Genomic DNA, 21,313 nt, shown 5'->3' on the forward strand with positions numbered 1-21,313 from the left:
TAATCTTTCAGTGTAGTTTGCCTTTAAAACATTTTTTTGTTAGATGTTTTTCTTTAATCCTTCTCTTCCAAGAGTGTGTAATCATGCATGACGGCCATTATTTACTATATGGTCTTGTACATCCTCTTTTTGGCTCAGGGAAAGAATTTATACAATTTCATGTGGCTAAAGAAGATGATGTGCTTTTGAGCTATACAGATTTCAAGGACTGAACATTAGATTTCATCATAACAGCAGTCTTTAGTTAATTTCTCTCCTACTTGGGTCTTCAGGCGCAGTCTCATCTACATCCACTAGTCTGAGAAATTGCATATCTGAGCAGGAACTCATGCCAGTGTTTGCTGCTTTGTAGGAATGTTAATACATAAGACCATGCTGCTGACTTTAGTTAAGTAGCTTTCAGCTCACTCCTCTTGTGATTTTGAAAATCTGTGTGAATCAGAGTAATAACAAAAAAAAAAAAACCTACAAAATTGGCAGTGATTACTATAGCTTTTTAGATTTCGTTACAGCTGCTTCCAGTAAGAGATGCCACATAGCAAGTATTTAGAAAACCACAACAAACAGCAAAAAGTAGCTAGACGTTTCTGATAATGGCATCTACACAAATGCTTGCAGGCAAGTGCCATTTTTTTTTCTTTCCATCCCAGTGGATGTTGAAAAGAAAGTGTACACGAAGGGTCAAGAATGTCTGAGGACAAAATAACTGAACATTTAGTGGAATGGCACCAAGTTTGTCTTGTGGAATAAACAATGAAAGGACACAACAAACTGAAAATGGAACAGATCAAAGTTCCAGAGAATCACCCCCCCCCCCCCCCCCCCCCCCAAAAAAAAAAAAAGGAAACCCAGCCCAGCTCATTTATATGGGAGAAGAGGCTCCAGCGATATTGAAACATAGCAGTCAGCGGTAGGGAACCCAATGGTCTTCAGGCCACGTGTAACTTTTTGTGGCTTCTAGTGCAGCCTGATATAAAATGGTATAATATAGAAAGTTTTGGGGTGTCTCTTTCTTTTCTTTGATGACATGTTCACAGATCAAATATTGAGCACCAGAACCTTCATGCTTCTGTGCCACTGAAGGCCCTCTTGTCCTCATTCCTCAGACATTGCTTCCTGTTGCAGTATGGGGTGGTACGGCAGGGCCTTCAGTGGCACAGGAGTGTGAAGACTCTGCATCCTTGATGCTGTTTTTAAATCTGCTGTTGCTGCACCAGAAGCAGGGAGGTATGGAAGGAATATTCAAGGGGTCGGGAGAGGAAGATGATGTGCTGGGCCAAGGGACAGGTGAGGAAGGAACAATACTTTTTTTGATATTGTTAAAAACTGTAATGTTTTACTATGTGTTTTATACAATATTTAGTTATACAGTTTACCAACTATAAGGCCCTTTTACCAAGCTCCATTAAACAGCTAACATAGGTTTTATCATGCAATAGGTTTTAGCACTAAAAAGGCAGCCAGTGCACTGGAAATCCCACATTACCTAACACAAGAGTGGGTGGAAGCTGAGTGTTACATGGGTGGGTGGAGGAATGGTGGCTGTTACCGTGCACTAGCTGTCATGACTGCCCATAGTGTGGTTGCATTTATCACCATCTTAAGAGGATAGCAAGGATGCCAACAAGTAAAGAACTGCAGTGCCACACCCCCTGGCCTTCTGCTCCCCCCCCCCCCCCCCCCCCCCCCCCCCCCCCGATAATCTCATCCCTCTTCTGATTACTTTTAAGGTTTGATCCCCTCTCACATACCTAGCTCGACAGGTTTATCAGTCCTCTGCTGCCACCTGGGTAGGTGAACTACCACTGCAGACCCCCGAAAGGTCCAGGGGGACAGGGCTTTTCTGTCAGGGGTGGTCGGTCTCTGTTTGGGAGGTGCAAAAATGGGATTGGACATGGGGATTCAGAAGGGAGGATCGGATTGGTGGGACAAATTGGGGCGAGTGTCTGAATGGGGCTCTGTCAAGGAGGTGTGTTTATGAGGGGGCTGCACTGTTTTTATTTTGTTTATTTATGGATTGTGCCCCCACCACATTACCTGCAGTGGCAGATAGTGCTGGTGTTCCCATGCTATCTGCCACTGCATATAGCGCAGTGCTAGTGCACTATCTGTCCTATGCGGTAAATGTAGGTCACGCCACGTGCATGTGCTACACAGGCTTTACATTTCCTACATTTTTTTTATTTTTATTTTTTTGTTACATTTGTACCCCGCGCTTTCCCACTCATGGCAGGTTCAATGCGGCTTACATGGGGCAATGGAGGGTTAAGTGACTTGCCCAAAGTCACAAGGAGCTGCTTGTGCCTGAAGTGGGAATCGAACTCAGTTCCTCAGTTCCCCAGGGCCAAAGTCCACCACTCTAACCACTAGGCCACTACTCCACTCCATATGTTAATTTTCACTGTTAATGTGTGGTAAGTGCAAAACTTACTACACTTTAGCAAAAAGGGCCCTATATTTCAATGAATCTTTTTAATTTCAGTTATTAAATACGTAATTAAATATGTAAGACAGCAACAGAGAGACTCTTTAGATCTGTACTAAAAGTGATGCAATAAGACAGCAGATCGCACACAAGGTCCCAAGAAAAAATAATCTTTTATTGAAACAAACACCTGAGGTCCATGTTTCTCCCACTCATGGGCTTTCTCAGGGGTCAGTGCTAAAATAAAATGTAAATATTAATATAATAAAGAAACGTGAATAAAATTCTAAAGCTGTCAGTACATAAAACATATAAAATGTGAGGGATCCAGTGATCAAATTATGTGCACTTAACAAGAACCATAGGCGGTCGGTGGCCCAACTGTTTGGGGAGGCTAAAGGGGGCGGGGTTAGGGGTGGGACCAGGGGTGGAGCTTAAATCCATAATTGTCTGATAACACGCAGAAAAAATAAGTCACAATTAATACATTTTATTAAATTTAGATATTAGATATGTATCATATGTCAAAGAATAAAGTGGTTGCTCAAAGCATATTCTAAGCACAATCGGTCAACTACAAAACACTATGCACAACTTTGTCCAAAAACACACTCAGAACCTTACTGTACCATAAATATTACACTGGGCAGACCTAATACACCAATATACCACCCATACGGAAAATGCAGACTGTCAACAATATGAAACAAGGGATCATATCATCACAATTCTCATGTAGAGCCACAAAACACCCTAATTCATGTTTAATGTGGGATAAAATGCCATAAATAAGTAAATAAATATAAACTTTTAATGTTGAGCACCTGATTCTCAAAGTGGACATATTCCAAAAACTATAATGAAAATAAAATGATCTTTTCTACCTTTGTTGTCTGGTGACTGATCATGCTGGCCCAGTATCCATTCTGCTGCTATCTGTCCTCAGTGCAGGTCAGGAAGTCATCCTCGTTAAATATCTCCCTGGCAACCCAGGACACCTCCAGCCAACCCCCCCTGCTTTCCCAGCAGTAAGGTAAACAAACCATAAACCAATTTCTACAACTGCTAGAGGGCTTTCACTGCAGCTCCTGCTGTGAGGATGGAGGTAAATCAACAATTTAATCCCCTCAGAGCAGCTGGACTCCACAGCTGATCCATTCTGCTGCAGCAGGGGGGAGGCTTAGCCTCTCCAAGCCTCTTATACCGGGTGCCTATGCCAAGAACTGACAAATAAATTAAAAAACGTTTGTGTATTTTAATAAAACATATACATGCATGCATCAGAAAACTCATAATGGTATATCTGTGCAGTATAATGTGCAACATTCCTTTGACCATTCCAGAATATATCACTGTACACATCTGGTAAGCTGTGTTCAAACAGCATGTTAAAAAATTAATTGTAGAGGTAGCAGTTGACATTGTGCTGAATGGCAGCTTGATTTCACAGCTCCCGTCCCAACCCCACTTCATTCTTCTCCATCCTGGGCAATCAGTGATTTTTCTTTGTGGTGGTGATGATTTTTGACTTCCTAAACCCACAGCAGTGTGTGCAGCTCAATCTTCAGCAAGGAAGGAAGGTGGGAAGCACGCAGCTCAGCTGCCTTGTAAGACACCGTCTTGCCAGCCTTTTCTTAGCATAGGTCTTTGCATCCGGAGTCAGATTTAGCACTTTCCCCCATAGAATCTTGCCCTGCCTCGACCCAGAGGGGTTTTCAAGAGAATTGAAGCAATTTCTAACTGAAATAAGAGATGAGATTAAAGTGACACTGGTCAAGATCCTGGAACACATTGACATGTTGACCAGGACCCTTCTGCTTTTACTCTACTGCACTGATATTTAATGAAGCTTGTCTTGGATATTTTGCTAAAGGTTAAGCTCAAATACTGCTGGGCCTTTCTGTTTTCCCTGTGTGTGTACTCTTGTGGAGGCTTGGAAGATCCTGCATGATGCCTAGTTGGTTGCCATGTCCTTACCACCTAGTTCAGTGGCCCCTGCTGCTAGAGTTAAACTGCAGCAATGACAGCATTCTCAAGGAAGAAATAAGAAGTCTCTGCATTCTAGGCTGCAGGATAGAGTTTCTTGATCCTGCTTTTGTAGGGACTATTTCCCCCCTTTTTTTTTCTCTTTTCACTTAACTGAGGGTTGCCCTTTGACATTCATATGATGGACCATTTTTGGACCATTTGGCTTTCTGCCACCATTGGCTATTGCATTGTCCAGGATGGAGTTTTGTTATATGCTTTATCTTGTGTGTGTGGGGGGGGGGAGGGGTTATTTGGTGTGGGGACTCAGTATCCTATTCAGGAGCTCCCATTTTTTTGTGTCCTTTGGTTGTGATGTGGGGAGGATTGGATTTTAGGTGGAGGGGGAGGGATGGTGGGGTTTGCAGGTTGAGCTTGACTGAAAGGTGGTGTCTTGGGACCACATGGTTATGTCTTTGTTGTTTCTTCCTAAATACTGAGTGCAGATTTAAAGGTTCTTACCTATAATGTTAAAGGTTTAAAAAAATTTGCCTGGTAAACAGCATTCCTTGTTTCAAGAGCTGCTGGAAACCCATTTCCTTTGGGCTCATGAACATCTTTTCGCACATCCACAATATCCCTATGTTTTTTGTGCTTTGGATGTGAAAGATACTGAAAAAACGAGGTGTGGCAATTTTGATACAGGCTGCTGTACAGGTTCAAGACCAACATATCAAGCAAGCCTTGGAGGGTCGCTATATTTTTCTTAGACTTTTATAGGATCACCATGAAGTAATTGTAGCTTCCAATAATAATCATAATAATAATGAAACTGCACTTAGCTTGGGGCACACAGCAAAAATGGCTGGACTGCGTGGTATTTTCACAGTATCACAGGATCCAAGCAATGGATAACTGAGTCTTCAAACTTATTAAAGGCAGTAGCTCTCGTTCGCTGTATAGCGCTTGGGTCTTCTTCCAAAGTAGGCTAAGGTCCCTTTAATAAGTTTGGTTATCCATTGCTTGGATCCTATGGAACTGTGAAAATACAACACAGTCAAGCCATTTTTGTTGTGCGCCCCAAGCTAAGTGCTGTTTTATTATTGTTATCATGATTATTATTATTGTTTTGCAATTTTTGGACATATGATTGGTAGACATTTTGAAGGATAAATGAAGTTTTGACATTGTTAAATCTACCAAACAAATTTTGAAGGTTTTTCTAGACTGATGATTATTCGTTGACTGATCACATTATAACATGGTTGTACTTCAAATGAGCCTGAGTACTATGGATCTTGGTCTTTATGAGGTCTTTTCCTCCTTATTTTTGAAAGAATAGAATTAGAAATGTTTTTTTATTCCTGTATTTCCTTATCGAATTTACCATTGTTTACTTCAGATTATAAAATAAGAACATAAGAGTAGCCATACTGGGTCAGACCAGTGGTCCATCTAGCCCTGTATCCTGTTTTCCAAACAGTGGCCAAACATCACAAGTACCTGACAGAAACCCAAATCGTTGCAACACTCCATACTACAAATCCCAGGGCAAGCAGGTGCTTCCCATGTCTGTCTCAATAGCAGACTGTAGACGTTTTCTCCAGGAATTTGTCCTATCCTTTTTTAAGCCCAGGTACGCTAACCGCTGTTACCACATCCTCCGGCAAAGAGTTCCAGAGCTTAATTATTCGTTGAGTGAAAAAATATTATCTCCTATTTGTTTTTAAAGTATTTCCATGTAACTTCCTCGAGTGTCCCCTAATCTTTGTACTTTTGTAATGAGTGAAAAATCAATTTAGTTCTACTCGTTTTACACCACTTAGGATTTTGTAGACCTCAATCATATCGTCCCTCATCCGTCTCTTTTCCAAGCTGAAGAGCCTTAACCTCTTTAGTCTTTCCTCATACAAGAGGCATTCCATCCCCTTTATCATTTTGATCTTTCTTCTTTGAACCTTTTCTAATTCCTGTATTCTGTTTTGAGATACGGTGACCAGAACTGAACGTAATACTCAAGGTGCAGACCCTGGACCGATACAAAGGCATTTTAATATTTTCGATGTTATTCACAATCCCTTTCCTAATAATTCCTACCATCCTGTTTGCTTTTTTGGCCACTGCCGCACACTGAGCAGAAGATTTCAACGTGTTATCTACAACAACACCCAGATCTTTTTCTTAAGCGCTGACCCCCCCCCCCCCCCTAAGATGGACCCTAGATTCAGATTATTCTTTCCAATGTGCGTCACCGTGCATTTCTGCACATTAAATTTTATCTGCCATTTGGACGCGCAATCTTCCTATTTCCTAAGGTCTTCCTGCAATATTCACTGTCCGCACATGTTTTAACAACTTTAAATAGTTTTGTGTCATCTGCAAATTTAATCACCTCACTCGTCGTTCCGATTTCCATATCATTTATAAATATGTTAAATAGTACCGATCCCAGTACAGATTCCTCAGCACTCCACTGTTCACCCTCCTCAATTGAGAGAAATGACCATTTAACCCTACCCTCTGTTTTAGCTTCCTAAAAAAAAGTCCATAAGCCATTATTAAAATGGACTTCGGGGAAATCCCTTCTTATTTCTAGGATAAGCAGCAAAAAATGTATTTTTACTGTTTTGGGATCTTGCCATGCATTTGTAACCTGGGTTGGCCACTATTGGAAACAGGATGCCGTGCTTGATGAACCTTCAGTCTGTCCCAGGATAGCAATACTTATGAAGGAAGCTCTGGAATGAGGGGACATAGGATGAAGATGAGGGGATAGACTCACAAGTAACCTGAGGAAATACTACTTCAAGGAAAGAGTGGAGAATTTGTGGAACAGCCTCCCAGTGGATGTGGAGACAAAAACAGTATCTGAATTCAAGAGAGCTTCGGACATGTACGTAGGATCTCTAAGGAAGTGATAGGGAGAGTAGATGTCATGCATACTGGATGGACCATATAGTCTTTATTTGCCTACATTTTTTTGTGTGTCTATGTATATAGTTAAGTCCCTTTGTTTAATTTTGTAAGGCTCACAATGTAGACTTTTCACCATTTTGGTGAGTCGTTTCTGTGCTGCTTTATTTGGTGTATAGCATGTTTGGAACATGGCTTCCAGAATTAAGCCCAGATGCACAAAAACTAACGAGCCAGCAATGTGTGTTTTATACTGGCTGTAGCCCGTTAAGCGAGCACTGAGTTCAGTGAGACATGCAGAAAGGGGCTCTGCAAGATCTTTCCTGTCATGGTAACAGCTAACGATAATTGCATGCCAAGTTATTTAAATGAGCTGCTTACCATTTAAATGTGCATTCTGAGTAATGCACAGCTGTTTTCCTAGCGATTCACAGAAAGGACCGCCTCCCCTAATGATGAATTTTTACCGGTGGTCAGGAGCTTTTGACACTGTCTGGCTGGCTGAGGAGAGCTGAACTGTGGACTGGCTAGTCCTGCCTGACACCTGAAACGAGCTGTGAGAACTGTGGACCGGCCAGTCCTGCCTGGGAAACAAATTCGTTTCAAGTCCTGATCTCCTACCGCTGCCCCTGCTCCCTGCCACACTATGTAACCCCATTCCCCCTCCCATCAGTGGAAAAGAAAGTGCCACTTTTCTAGCATTGGTAGTTGCGAATGGAAAACAAAAATAGGCTTGAAACTTCTTTCATACATTCGGCAATTGGCTGTTCTGCACATGCTTGGCAGACCTCTGGGTGGGAATGAACCTGTCTCGACGTAGAGGAGCCATGTCCTCTAGAATGGTGTTGAGAAGCCGGCTCCCGCCTCAACTCCAGTGAAGCTTCCTCCACCAATGTTTAGGGAGTGCTGGCTTGGGTGGCAGTTGACACCAGAGCCGCATGCGGCATCGGAGGCTGCACTGCAGGCTGAGGGCCAAGCAGGGCTGCAACGGGAGTTAGGAAGGCGCAAGCACCCCTAATGCTGATGCACACCACTGCAAAAGACCATCCAGAAGCTCAGAGAGTAAGGCCTGGATGTGCTCAATGAGCGCTGACACTGGGAAAGGCTGGGGTGCCAGCTCAGGAGCAGGTTGCAGAGCTGCTGGGGTCAATAGGGGAGCTGGGTCTTGGCTGCTGGGAGACAGAAGCATCGGCACCTCCTGTACAGAGGGGGAGCTGTCCTCCCAGTGTCAACGCTTCTCAGGTGCCGAAACTCTTGGCGCCCCGTAGCTCCCAGCACCATGTGTCGAGGGCGCTTCTTGGCCTTAGCCCAAAGCTTATCGAGGTTCTTCTGTGCAGTCGAGGACGACGTTGAATCCACATGTCGCCTTGGGGTCGGGTCCGACAGTGGACAGTCTGGAGGCTCTGCACAACAGGAGGCCTTGAGACAGGTAGGGACCCACTCGATGCATCACTGCTTCCAGTATCTAAGGGTCTCGCAGCAGCTATGCTGACCAATGGTCCTGATGCCAGAACGATGCTCAACGTCAATACCGACACCACGGACTTCAATGCAGATGTAGAGGAACTGGACTTCGCTTTAAAAATCCTCTCATGCTGAGCCTCTCTGGAAACCTGGGTCCTCTTCTTCATACAAAGACACAGTTAGCTGGGCTATGGTCGGGACGAAGACAGTGAAGCCACCAAGAATGGGGGTCTTTCCCAGAGATTGTCCAATTGCTCCGGGTACAGTGCTGGAAGCCACTGGGAATCTTCATTCATATGGATGGAAAAACTTCCACGGCTAGATCAAATAAAGCGATGGTGCCTGAAAAAGGGGCAAGGCATCAGAAAAATAAAGGGAAAGAACACAGTTGAAGTCAAGGCCTAAAAATGCCCGTGTGATGACGGGAAAAATAAAGAAACTTAAAACCGGGGAAAACATATAATGTTAGACAAGTAAAACTTTGATGTATTTTACTTTCTGTTAATATATTTTGAACATGTTCGTGCTTTTCTAATTGTTATGTAAGCCACATAGAACCAGAGTTCTACTCGGGCTAATACGGGATATCAGTGTCATAAATAAGAAAATAAAGGAACAAAACAAAAGGGGGTTTCACAAACAGGAACACAATAGAGGAGCTAAAAAAAAAACAGCTGGAAGGCACAAAATGAGGCTCTTGGACCCAGCCGAGAGAAGAGACAGGTTAAAAAAAAAAAAAACCCTCTCCTCACTGCAGTAGAAAAAAGAACATACCTGCATTTTTGCGGTATGCAGGAAGGCACTCGCGCATGTGAGGTGGATTGTGTCTCATGCTCCACAATGCTCTACTTATGCTTGTCATACGTCCCAGACTGGGTGATGCGGTCGGCGTAACCCACACGTGACAGTAAATGGGCCTGCTTGTCCTCAGAGAAGAGCCATACATACTTAGAACTTTACACATAGTAACATAGTAGGTGACGGCAGAAAAAAACCTGCACGGTCCATCCAGTCTGCCCAACAAGACAAACTCATATGTGCTAGTTTTTGTGTATATCTTACCTTGATTTGTAACTGTCATCTTCAGGGCACAGACCATACAAGTCTGCCCAGCACTATCCCCGCCTCCCAACCACCAGCCCCGCCTCCCACCACCGGCTCTGGCACAGACCTTTTACTTTTACACTAAGGGTTCCTTTTACTAAGGTGCTAACAGATTTAGCTCGCACTAAATGATAAGATGCCCATAGGAAATACAATAGGCATCTTATCATTTAGTGCGCACTAATCGTTAGTGTGCACCAATCTATTAGCGCTCCTTAGTAAAAAGACTCCTAAGTTCTGTAGCCTGAGACGGCTGTTCCAACCCAGCCATGTACGATGAAATCACCTCCTTGTGTGCCTGACAATCCTGCTTGTTGCTGGAAAATATATAGAATTTTTTTTTTAAACCCATAAAATTAACAATGAAAAGCAAATACATTGTCACAGTATTTAAATTAAAAACTATTTTAATTGGTAGTCTGAGAAAAAATATGGGGTACAAAGGCAAAGATATACAAAAGAGACAACCCAGATTTGCGAGAGAAAAGATAAAGATTAAAAAAAAAGAGAGCGAGAACGTGGCAAAACAATTAAATGAAATGAAACGAGGAAATAAGAAACAGAAATAAGTGAGATGCAGGGAAGTGGTGGTAATGTCTCTGCATTAATTATTAGAACAGAGTTTGAGATCCAGATGCATTAAATTCCCCGCAAAAAGCCCGTACCTCGTTGCAGCTTACTGATTTGGAAAAAAATGGGCCATGCAAGAAGGAAATCACGTGCAAATGAGCTGCTCGCAAAACCAGCATGCAGCTCAGTTGGGGGGGGGGGGGGGGGAGTGGCCCCTTATAACCTCCGACCGGTTGGTTCTCCAAATAGTCCATTTCGGATATGCCCTCAGTTGGTATCAGAAACCTCCAAATTGCCCACTGACAGCTCATTCCTTCAGCTCTCAGCACAAGCAGGTACTTGCACAGGAACTCTCAGCCCTTCTGAAGGCCCATGCGGTCGAGCCAGTCCCACCAGGCGAAGAAGTGTAGGGATTCTATTCCAGGTACTACCTTGTGCAAAGAAAACAGGGGGGGATGCATCCCATCCTAGACCTGAACAAATTTCTGGTCAAAGAAAAGTTCAGGATGGTTTCTCTGGGCACCCTTTTCCCCATGATTCAGGAAAATGATTGACTGTGCTCTCTGGACCTGAAGGATGCATATACCCATATTCCGATAACTTCCAGCCCACTGGAAATACCTTAAATTTCGGCTGGGAACTCATCACTTACGGTACTGCATGTTGCCCTTTGGCCTTGCATCAGCTCCCAGGGTCTTCACAAAATGTCTAGCAGTAGTTGCAGCATCGCTGCACAGACTGGGAGTCCCTGTGTTCCCTTATCTCGACGATTTTATGTTGAAGAGCACCTTGGAGAATGGTGCTTGGGAGTCCATGCGGAGAACTATTCAGGTGCTAGAGCTACTAGGGTTCATTTTAAACTACCCCAAGTCTCACCCTCGTCCTGCCCAACAATTGGAATTCATAGGAGCCCTGCTAAACACACACAGGGTTTGAGCTTACTGCCTTTTTGAAAGAATTTACTCAAGGTGGTTTAGTTGCACTACCCACCAAGGTTCAAGCCTCTCAGCAGGTCGTGGCTTGGCAGATGTCGAGATTGTTGGGCCACATGGTGTATACAGTGCATGTCATACCCATGGCCCAATGGGCTCTGGTTTCTCAATGGTTTCAAGCCACGGGAAGTCTGGAAAAGATCATCTGAGTGTCCCCAGAGCTTGTTCACTCACTTAACTGCTGGATCATTCAATCCAATTTGACTTCCACTCCAAATTCCTCAATTGCAAAAGGTGCTGATGACATATGCATCCCTCCTGGGCTGGGAGCTCGTATAGGTGGGCTCCACACCCAAGGTACTTTTTTCCGCCCGAGAAACAAATCTTCAGATCAACCTTCTGGAGTTTCGGGCGATCTGGAACACTCTAAAGACTTTCAGAGATTGGCTGTCTCACCAAATTGTGCTCATTCAAACAGACAATAAGCATAAAATATATTGTACTGTACTGTTTTGGGATCTTACCAGGTACTTGTGACCTAGATTGGCCACTGTTGGAAACAGAATGCAGGACTTGATGGACCTTTCAGTCTGTCCCAGTATGGCAATACTTATGCAATGTACTTCTGAGCACGGGGCACCCCATTGGTGGATCTCTTTGCCACTCACTTCAATCACAAAGTCCCTCTGTTCTGTTCCAGTCTTCAGGCCTATGGCAGACTGGCATCAGATGCCTTCCTCCTCCACTGAGGAACAGGTCTGCTGTATGCGTACCCTCCCATACCTCTTGTAAGGAAGACTTTGTTGAAACTCGAGCAAGACCATGATTCTGATCACGCTGTACTGGTCTCGGCAGATCTGGTTCTTTCTACTACTGGAGTTGTCCTCTAAGGAACCATGGAGATTGGAGTGTTTTCTGACCCTCAGATTGAGGGATCTCTTCTACATCCCAGCCTTCAAACTCTGGGTCTCAGAGCTTGGATGTTGAGAGCATAGAATTTGCTTCCGTGGGTCTGTCGGAGGGTGTTTCCTGGATCTTGCTGGCTTCCAGGAAAAATTCCATGGCTGCGTAGGTAGCCCACTTGTGGTCAGCCTCCATTGAAGAAATTTGCAGGGCCGCAACTTGGTCTTCGGTCCACACATTCACATCTCATTACTTCCTGGAGCAGGATACCCGACGAGATAGTCGGTTCAGGCAGACAGTGTTGCAGAATCTGTTTGGGGGTCTAGAATCCAACTCCACCCCTTAGACCCATTTTATTCTGTTCCAGGCTGCACTCTCACTCAGTTTGTATATAGTTTCAGGTTAATCTTGAGTACTGCCCTTGCCATTGCGAGGCCCAGTTGGCCAATGTTTGTTGTTTTCAATGAGCCTGGATGCTAGGGATTCCCCACGTGAGAATAAATAGGCCTGCTTGTCATTGGAGAAAGCTAAGATGCTTACCTGTAGCAGGTATTCTCCAAAGACAGCAAGCCTTATATTTTCAGAATCCCTCCCATCTCCCCTTGGAGATGTCTCCTTTCTTATTTTTACCTTTTTGCTGTAGTATATAACTAATGTACCTGCGTTCTTTCTGTGGGCGGGAAGACAGTTGCTCATGTGCAGTGGAGCGTGTCTTGTGCTCCACAGATCTCTAGTTATGCTTTTCATAAGTCCCGGTATAAGGCCTGCTGTCCTTGGAGAATACCTTCTACAGGTAAATATCTTCGTTTCTGGCATGCAGCAGGTCTCCTTAGTTTTGTTTTTCTGCTCAACCAAATGGATTCTGAACAAAGCTGTCTCAACAAGGTTCTTGTCTTCAAATTAATAACTATTTTTGATGTTGTTCTTTGTAGAATTTTTAAATGTATTTCTTTTCTCTTTGTTTTTCTGCATTTGGTATGGCCCTGAAATCTGGATTCAGATCCTGCCCAAAATGCTGTAGAATAATCCAGAACTTTTTGGTTTTCATCTCTAAAATTTTGCTTCTCTATTTCTCTCTCTTTATTTTCATTCTGTACCCCATATTATTTTAGACTACCATTGGAAATATTTCTAAAAGTTCTGAAAGTAATGTGTTTGCTTAGTAAGGGGCTGATTCTATAAAGTGGGCACCAGGAACGTACATAAATGATCAGAACACGTGTATATATACTTGTGTAAGTGCCATTATTCCAATTACACTCTATTCTGTACCATTGCACATAAATTCAATGGCAGGGTTCATGTTTTTCAGCAAACTAGTTGTGAGCATTTACTCCAGCTGAATGGCTGGCATATGTGCTTGTGCCTAAACACATATTCATTTACCTTGCCATTCTATAAAGAAAGGTGGGCATCAACTTTTTCCTTTATAGAATAAATGACTCCAAATAGGTGCCCCTTTATAGAATTGCTCTCCACATGCCAGTGACAACCTATTTTGATTTTTATTGTTAACTTTATGCCAATAAAATTATATATTCATATAGGCCTGTGAAACGTTCAACTGATAATAAATAAATAGTTTGATTCAGGTAAAAGTAACATGATTTTCTGCCCTCAGATAAACAGAGGTCATATGACGACAGAAGCCAAGCGTGCTGCAAAAATGGAAAAGAAGATGAAGATTTTGCTAGGTGGTTATCAGTCACGGGCCATGGGACTTATTAAGCAACTGAATGACTTGTGGGATCAGATTGAACAAGCTAACCTGGAACTACGTACATTTGAAGAATTAAAGAAACATGAAGATGTTGCTATTCCAAGGAGGCAAGAGGTAATTGGAAAAATCTACTAAGTTGGCCTTAGAAAGTTAAACAAAAGTGAAATTGTAAGATTTTAAAAATCACAATTGAGAATGGTATTAAGCTGTTACAGTGGTGGAAGTCAACTACTGCTGTCCTCCAGCAATCACCTTTATCAGTGCTTCCTATACCTGTCCTGGGGCAACACCAGTCAGTCAGGTTTTCAGAATATCTGCAATGAATATTTATGCACCTTGTGTAAATTTCAATACATTATTTTATGTCATATAATAATTAAATATTTAAACTTTACTCTTTAGCCCTCTTATCTATTTGCCCTATTTCTTTCACTCTTCACACCCAATCACTCAACAAACCTAAAAATCAATATTAAATTGCATAATTAACAGCAGCAGGAAATACAGTACATCCAATATTTGTGCAATCACGCAATTACTGTAAACATTTAAATCAGAAAAACTAAAATTGCTACTAAGCATCAAGCATTAAAGTGTCCACGTACAATATTTGAGAACAATTGTCCAAATCACAGCGAATAATAATATTCCTTTTATCTTTTCTTCGTCTGTAGACTATATATTCAAGATGCCACGAATCACTCTATATACTGCTTTCCAAATAATCTAGCAGATGCTGAATAGTTATTACAAAGTATGTTCTGTATTTTCCTCACAGTGCTGTAACTCTCCTTATCACGTCTTCATTTTGCCACTTTCAGTGGTATCACTTATTTCACAGCGGATAGAAAACCCCGCTCTTAGTGTTGTCAACCCGACACTATCGAAGTGTTTCACCGCTAGGCATCCTCAGGGGTTTACACTGAAAGGACAAAAAGATAAACCTTCTTGTTTTATAACTATTATTCTGGCTGCTACGACAAGAATGACTCCACTCCAGGATGTCAGGAAAATGACTCTTCCCTGACATCCTGGAGTGGAGTCATTCTTGTGGTAGCAGCCACAATAATAGTTATAAAACAAGAAGGTTTATCTTTTTGTCCTTTCAGTGTAAACCCCTGAGGATGCCTAGCGGTGAAACGCTTCGATAGCGTCAGGTTAACACGGGTTGACAACACTAAGAGCGGGGTTTTCTATCCGCTGTGAAATAAGTGATACCACTGAAAGTGGCAAAATGAAGACATGATAAGGAGAGTTTACAGCACTGTGAGGAAAATACAGAACGTACTTTGTAATAACTATTCAGCATCTGCTGGATTATTTGGAAAGCAGTATATAGAGTGATTCGTGGCATCTTGAATGTATAGTCTACAGACGAAGAAAAGATAAAGGAATATTATCATTCGCTGTGATTTGGACAATTGTTCTCAAATGCTGCACGTGGACACTTTGATGCTTAGTAGCAAGTAACTTTAGTTTTTCTGATTTAAATGTTTACAGTAATTGCATGATTGCACAAATATTGGATGTACTGTATTTCCTGCTGCTGTTAATTATGCACTTTATTATTGATTTTTAGGTTTGTTGAGTGATTGGGTGTGAAGAGTGAAAGAAATAGGGCAATAGATAAGAGGGCTAAAGAGTAAAGTTTAAATATTTAATTATTATATGACAAAATAATATATTGAAATTTACACGAGGTGTTACGCATAAGAGTGCTTACAGTAGTGAAAGAGTAACCCATTATATGCAGATGAGCCTAGATTGTAAGATAACAATGAATATTTATGAGATAGATTTGTATGCACTACCTCTAGTACATGCAAATCTAACTCATGAATACTCATTGCAAAAATCCTGACTGGCTGGAGTTCCCCCAGGGCAGGTTTAGGAACCACTGACCTATATTTTGAAAGTATCCTGAGAATATTACTCTTTGGGCTAAATTGGGAGTGCTGTCAAAGTTGGAAACTCAGCATTTGGTTTGTCTTTGGATTGTTAATCATACAAATGAATGGTGGTGTAGCTGTGCATGTAAGCTACAGTGCCTTTATTTTTATTAGTGAACTACTTCTTACAATGTTGTGACCCTTCATGGAGTAGTGCATTGCCATCATGCCAGTCTTGTCAGTGGGACTGGGTAATCTTGAATTGGAAGGATGGCTTTGCAGGGTTTTTAGAGCAGTAACTATAAATCCATCTTTCTGTATAAGCCACAGCTCTCAAAACCCAAGGTGGCATACAGTGTACCAATATATAAGGTCCTTTATTAAAAAAGAAAGACTGTTCTGAGAAGATGATTACTGCACTAATAATAAATGATATCTGACACAGGCCACGTTTTGGCACTATTGACTTCATCAGGAGTCCATTAGAGAAAGCGAATGCTACATACCTGTAGAAGGTATTCTCCGAGGACAGCAGGCTGATTGTTCTCACTGATGGGTGACGTCCACGGCAGCCCCTCCAATCGGAAACTTCACTAGCAAAGTCCTTTGCTAGCCCTCGCGCGCACCGCGCATGCGCGGCCGTCTTCCCGCCCGAAACCGGCTCGAGCCGGCCAGTCCAGTATGTAGCAAGACAATACACTTCAAGGGAAGACACAACTCCAAAGGGGAGGCGGGCGGGTTGGTGAGAACAATCAGCCTGCTGTCCTCGGAGAATACCTTCTACAGGTATGTAGCATTCGCTTTCTCCGAGGACAAGCAGGCTGCTTGTTCTCACTGATGGGGTATCCCTAGCCCCCAGGCTCACTCAAAACAACAACCATGGTCAATTGGGCCTCGCAACGGCGAGGACATAACTGAGATTGACCTAAAAAATTTACCAACTAACTGAGAGTGCAGCCTGGAACAGAACAAACAGGGCCCTCGGGGGGTGGAGTTGGATCCTAAAGCCCAAACAGGTTCTGAAGAACTGACTGCCCGAACCGACTGTCGCGTCGGGTATCCTGCTGCAGACAGTAATGAGATGTGAATGTGTGGACAGATGACCACGTCGCAGCTTTGCAAATTTCTTCAATAGAGGCTGACTTCAAGTGGGCTACCGACGCAGCCATGGCTCTAACATTATGAGCCGTGACATGACCCTCAAGAGCCAGCCCCGCCTGGGCGTAAGTGAAGGAAATGCAATCTGCTAGCCAATTGGATATGGTGCGTTTCCCTACAGCCACTCCCCTCCTATTGGGATCAAAAGAAACAAACAATTGGGCGGACTGTCTGTGGGGCTGTGTCCGCTCCAGGTAGAAGGCCAATGCTCTCTTGCAGTCCAATGTGTGCAGCTGACGTTCAGCAGGGCAGGAATGAGGACGGGGAAAGAATGTTGGCAAGACAATTGACTGGTTCAGATGGAACTCTGACACGACCTTTGGCAAGAACTTAGGGTGAGTGCGGAGGACTACTCTGTTATGATGAAATTTGGTGTAAGGGGCCTGGGCTACCAGGGCCTGCAGCTCACTGACTCTACGAGCCGAAGTAACTGCCACCAAGAAAATGACCTTCCAGGTCAAGTACTTCGGATGGCATGAATCCAGTGGCTCAAAAGGAGGTTTCATCAGCTGGGTGAGAACGACATTGAGATCCCATGACACTGTAGGAGGCTTGACAGGGGGCTTTGACAAAAGCAAACCTCTCATGAAGCGAACAACTAAAGGCTGTCCTGAGATCGGCTTACCTTCCACTTGGTAATGGTATGCACTGATTGCACTAAGGTGAACTCTTACGGAGTTGGTCTTCAGACCAGACTCAGACAAGTGCAGAAGGTATTCAAGCAGGGTCTGTGTAGGACAAGAGCGAGGATCTAGGGCCTTGCTGTCACACCAGACGGCAAACCTCCTCCAATGAAAGAAGTAACTTCTCTTGGTGGAGTCTTTCCTGGAAGCAAGCAAGATGCGGGAGACACCCTCTGGCAGACCCAAAGAGGCAAAGTCTACGCCCTCAACATCCAGGCCGTGAGAGCCAGGGACTGGAGGTTGGGATGCAGAAGAGCCCCCTCGTCCTGCGTGATGAGGGTCGGAAAACACTCCAATCTCCACGGTTCTTCGGAGGATAACTCCAGAAGAAGGGGGAACCAGATCTGACGCGGCCAAAAAGGAGCAATCAGAATCATGGTGCCTCGGTCTTGCTTGAGTTTCAACAAAGTCTTCCCCACCAGAGGGATGGGAGGATAAGCATACAGGAGGCCCTCCCCCCAATCCAGGAGGAAGGCATCCGACGCCAGTCTGCCGTGGGCCTGAAGCCTGGAACAGAACTGAGGGACCTTGTGGTTCACTTGAGATGCGAAGAGATCCACCAGGGGGGTGCCCCACGCCTGGAAGATCTGTCGCACTACACGGGAATTGAGCGACCACTCGTGAGGTTGCATAATCCTGCTCAACCTGTCGGCCAGACTGTTGTTTACGCCTGCCAGATATGTGGCTTGGAGCACCATGCCTTGACGGCGAGCCCAGAGCCACATGCTGACGGCTTCCTGACACAGGGGGCGAGATCCGGTGCCCCCCTGCTTGTTGACATAGTACATGGCAACCTGATTGTCTGTCTGAATTTGGATAATTTGGTGGGACAGCCGATCTCTGAAAGCCTTCAGAGCGTTCCAGATCGCTCGCAACTCCAGAAGATTGATCTGTAGATCGCTTTCTTGGAGGGACCACCTTCCTTGGGTGTGAAGCCCATCGACATGAGCTCCCCATCCCAGGAGAGACGCATCCGTGGTCAGCACTTTTTGTGGCTGAGGAATTTGGAAGGGACGTCCCAGAGTCAAATTGGAGCAAATCGTCCACCAATACAGGGATTCGAGAAAACTCGTGGACAGGTGGATCACGTCCTCTAGACCCCCAGCGGCCTGATACCACTGGGAGGCTAGGGTCCATTGAGCAGATCTCATGTGAAGGCGGGCCATGGGAGTCACATGAACTGTGGAGGCCATGTGGCCCAGCAATCTCAACATCTGCCGAGCTGTGATCTGCTGGGACGCTCGCACCCGCGAGACGAGGGACAACAAGTTGTTGGCTCTCGCCTCTGGGAGATAGGCGCGAGCCGTCCGAGAATCCAGCAGGGCTCCGATGAATTCGAGTTTCTGCACTGGGAGAAGATGGGACTTTGGGTAATTTATCACAAACCCCAGTAGCTCCAGGAGGCGAATAGTCATCTGCATGGACTGCAGGGCTCCTGCCTCGGATGTGTTCTTCACCAGCCAATCGTCGAGATATGGGAACACGTGCACCCCCAGCCTGCGAAGCGCCGCTGCTACCACAGCTAGGCACTTTGTGAACACCCTGGGCGCAGAGGCGAGCCCAAAGGGTAGCACACAGTACTGGAAGTGGCGTGTGCCCAGCTGAAATCGCAGATACTGTCTGTGAGCTGGCAGTATCGGGATGTGTGTGTAGGCATCCTTCAAGTCCAGAGAGCATAGCCAATCGTTTTGCTGAATCATGGGGAGAAGGGTGCCCAGGGAAAGCATCCTGAACTTTTCTTTTACGAGATATTTGTTCAGGGCCCTTAGGTCTAGGATGGGACGCATCCCCCCTGTTTTCTTTTCCACAAGGAAGTACCTGGAATAGAATCCCAGCCCTTCTTGCCCGGATGGCACGGGCTCGACCGCATTGGCGCTGAGAAGGGCGGAGAGTTCCTCTGCAAGTACCTTCTTGTGCTGGAAGCTGTAAGACTGAGCTCCCGGTGGACAATTTGGAGGTTTTAAGGCCAAATTGAGGGTGTATCCCTGCCGGACTATTTGCAGAACCCACTGGTCTGAGGTTATGAGAGGCCACCTTTGGTGAAAAGCTTTCAACCTCCCCCCGACTGGCAGGTCGCCCGGCACGGACACTTGGATGTCGGCTATGCTCTGCTGGAGCCAGTCAAAAGCTCGCCCCTTGCTTTTGCTGGGGAGCCGCGGGGCCTTGCTGAGGCGCACGCTGCTGACGAGAGCGAGCGCGCTGGGGCTTAGCCTGGGCCACAGGCTGTCGGGAAGGAGGATTGTACCTACGCTTGCCAGAAGTATAGGGAACAGTCTTCCTTCCCCCGAAAAATCGTCTACCTGTAGAGGTAGAAGCTGAAGGCTGCCGGCGGGCGAACTTGTCGAATGCGGTGTCCCGCTGGTGGAGAGACTCTACCACCTGTTCGACTTTTTCGCCAAAAATGTTGTCCGCACGGCAAGGCGAGTCCGCAATCCGCTGCTGGAGTCTATTCTCCATGTCGGCGGCACGCAGCCATGAGAGCCTGCGCATCACCACACCTTGAGCAGCGGCCCTGGACGCAACATCAAAAGTGTCATAAACTCCTCTGGCCAGGAATTTTCTGCACGCCTTCAGCTGCCTGACCACCTCCTGAAAAGGCTTGGCTTGCTCGGGGGGAAGAGCATCAACCAAGCCCGCCAACTGCCGCACATTGTTCCGCATGTGGATGCTCGTGTAGAGCTGGTAAGACTGGATCTTGGACACGAGCATAGAGGAATGGTAGGCCTTCCTCCCAAAGGAGTCTAAGGTTCTAGCGTCTTTGCCCGGGGGCGCCGAAGCATGTTCCCTAGAACTCTTAGCCTTCTTTAGGGCCAGATCCACAACTCCAGAATCATGAGGCAACTGCGTGCGCATCAGCTCTGGGTCCCCATGGATCCGGTACTGGGACTCGATCTTCTTGGGGATGTGGGGATTACTTAATGGCTTGGTCCAGTTCGCAAGCAATGTCTTTTTCAGGACATGGTGCAAGGGAACAGTGGACGCTTCCTTAGGTGGAGAAGGATAGTCCAGGAGCTCAAACATTTCAGCCCTGGGCTCGTCCTCCACAACCACCGGGAAGGGGATGGCCGTAGACATCTCCCGGACAAAGGAGGCAAAAGACAGACTCTCGGGAGGAGAAAGCTGTCTCTCAGGAGAGGGAGTGGGATCAGACGGAAGACCCTCAGACTCCTCGTCAGAGAAATATCTGGGATCTTCCTCTTCCTCCCACGAGGCCTCACCCTCGGTGTCAGACACAAGTTCACGGACCTGTGTCTGCAACCTCGCCCTGCTCGACTCTGTGGAGCCACGTCCACGATGGGGGCGTCGAGAGGTAGACTCCCTGGCCCGCATCGGCGAAGCTCCCTCCGCCGACGTAGTCGGGGAGCCTTCCTGGGAGGTGGCCGCGGTCGGCACCGCACGCGGTACCGACGTCGGGGACCTCAACCTGGGCGATGGGCCAGCCGGCGCCACGCTCGACGGTACCGGAGGCGCAAGCACCGCCGGTACCGGAGGGGTAGGGCGCAACAGCTCTCCCAGAATCTCTGGGAGAACGGCCCGGAGGCTCTCGTTTAGAGTGGCTGCGGAGAAAGGCTGAGAGGTCGATGCAG

General features: G+C 45.5%; 1 protein-coding gene across 1 annotated transcript in view; it reads left to right on the forward strand.

The window, feature by feature from the left end:
* The window catches only part of CDC5L (cell division cycle 5 like), a 253,851-nt gene that overhangs the window by 224,442 nt on the left and 8,096 nt on the right, over positions 1–21,313 (forward strand). Inside the window, exon 15 of the mRNA XM_030198760.1 lies at positions 13,898–14,110. Coding sequence (XP_030054620.1) covers positions 13,898–14,110 — 213 coding nt within the window. The remainder of the gene's footprint in view (positions 1–13,897; positions 14,111–21,313) is intronic.

This window comes from Microcaecilia unicolor, chromosome 3 (assembly GCF_901765095.1).
Source record: "Microcaecilia unicolor chromosome 3, aMicUni1.1, whole genome shotgun sequence".
Lineage (NCBI taxonomy): Eukaryota > Metazoa > Chordata > Amphibia > Gymnophiona > Siphonopidae > Microcaecilia > Microcaecilia unicolor.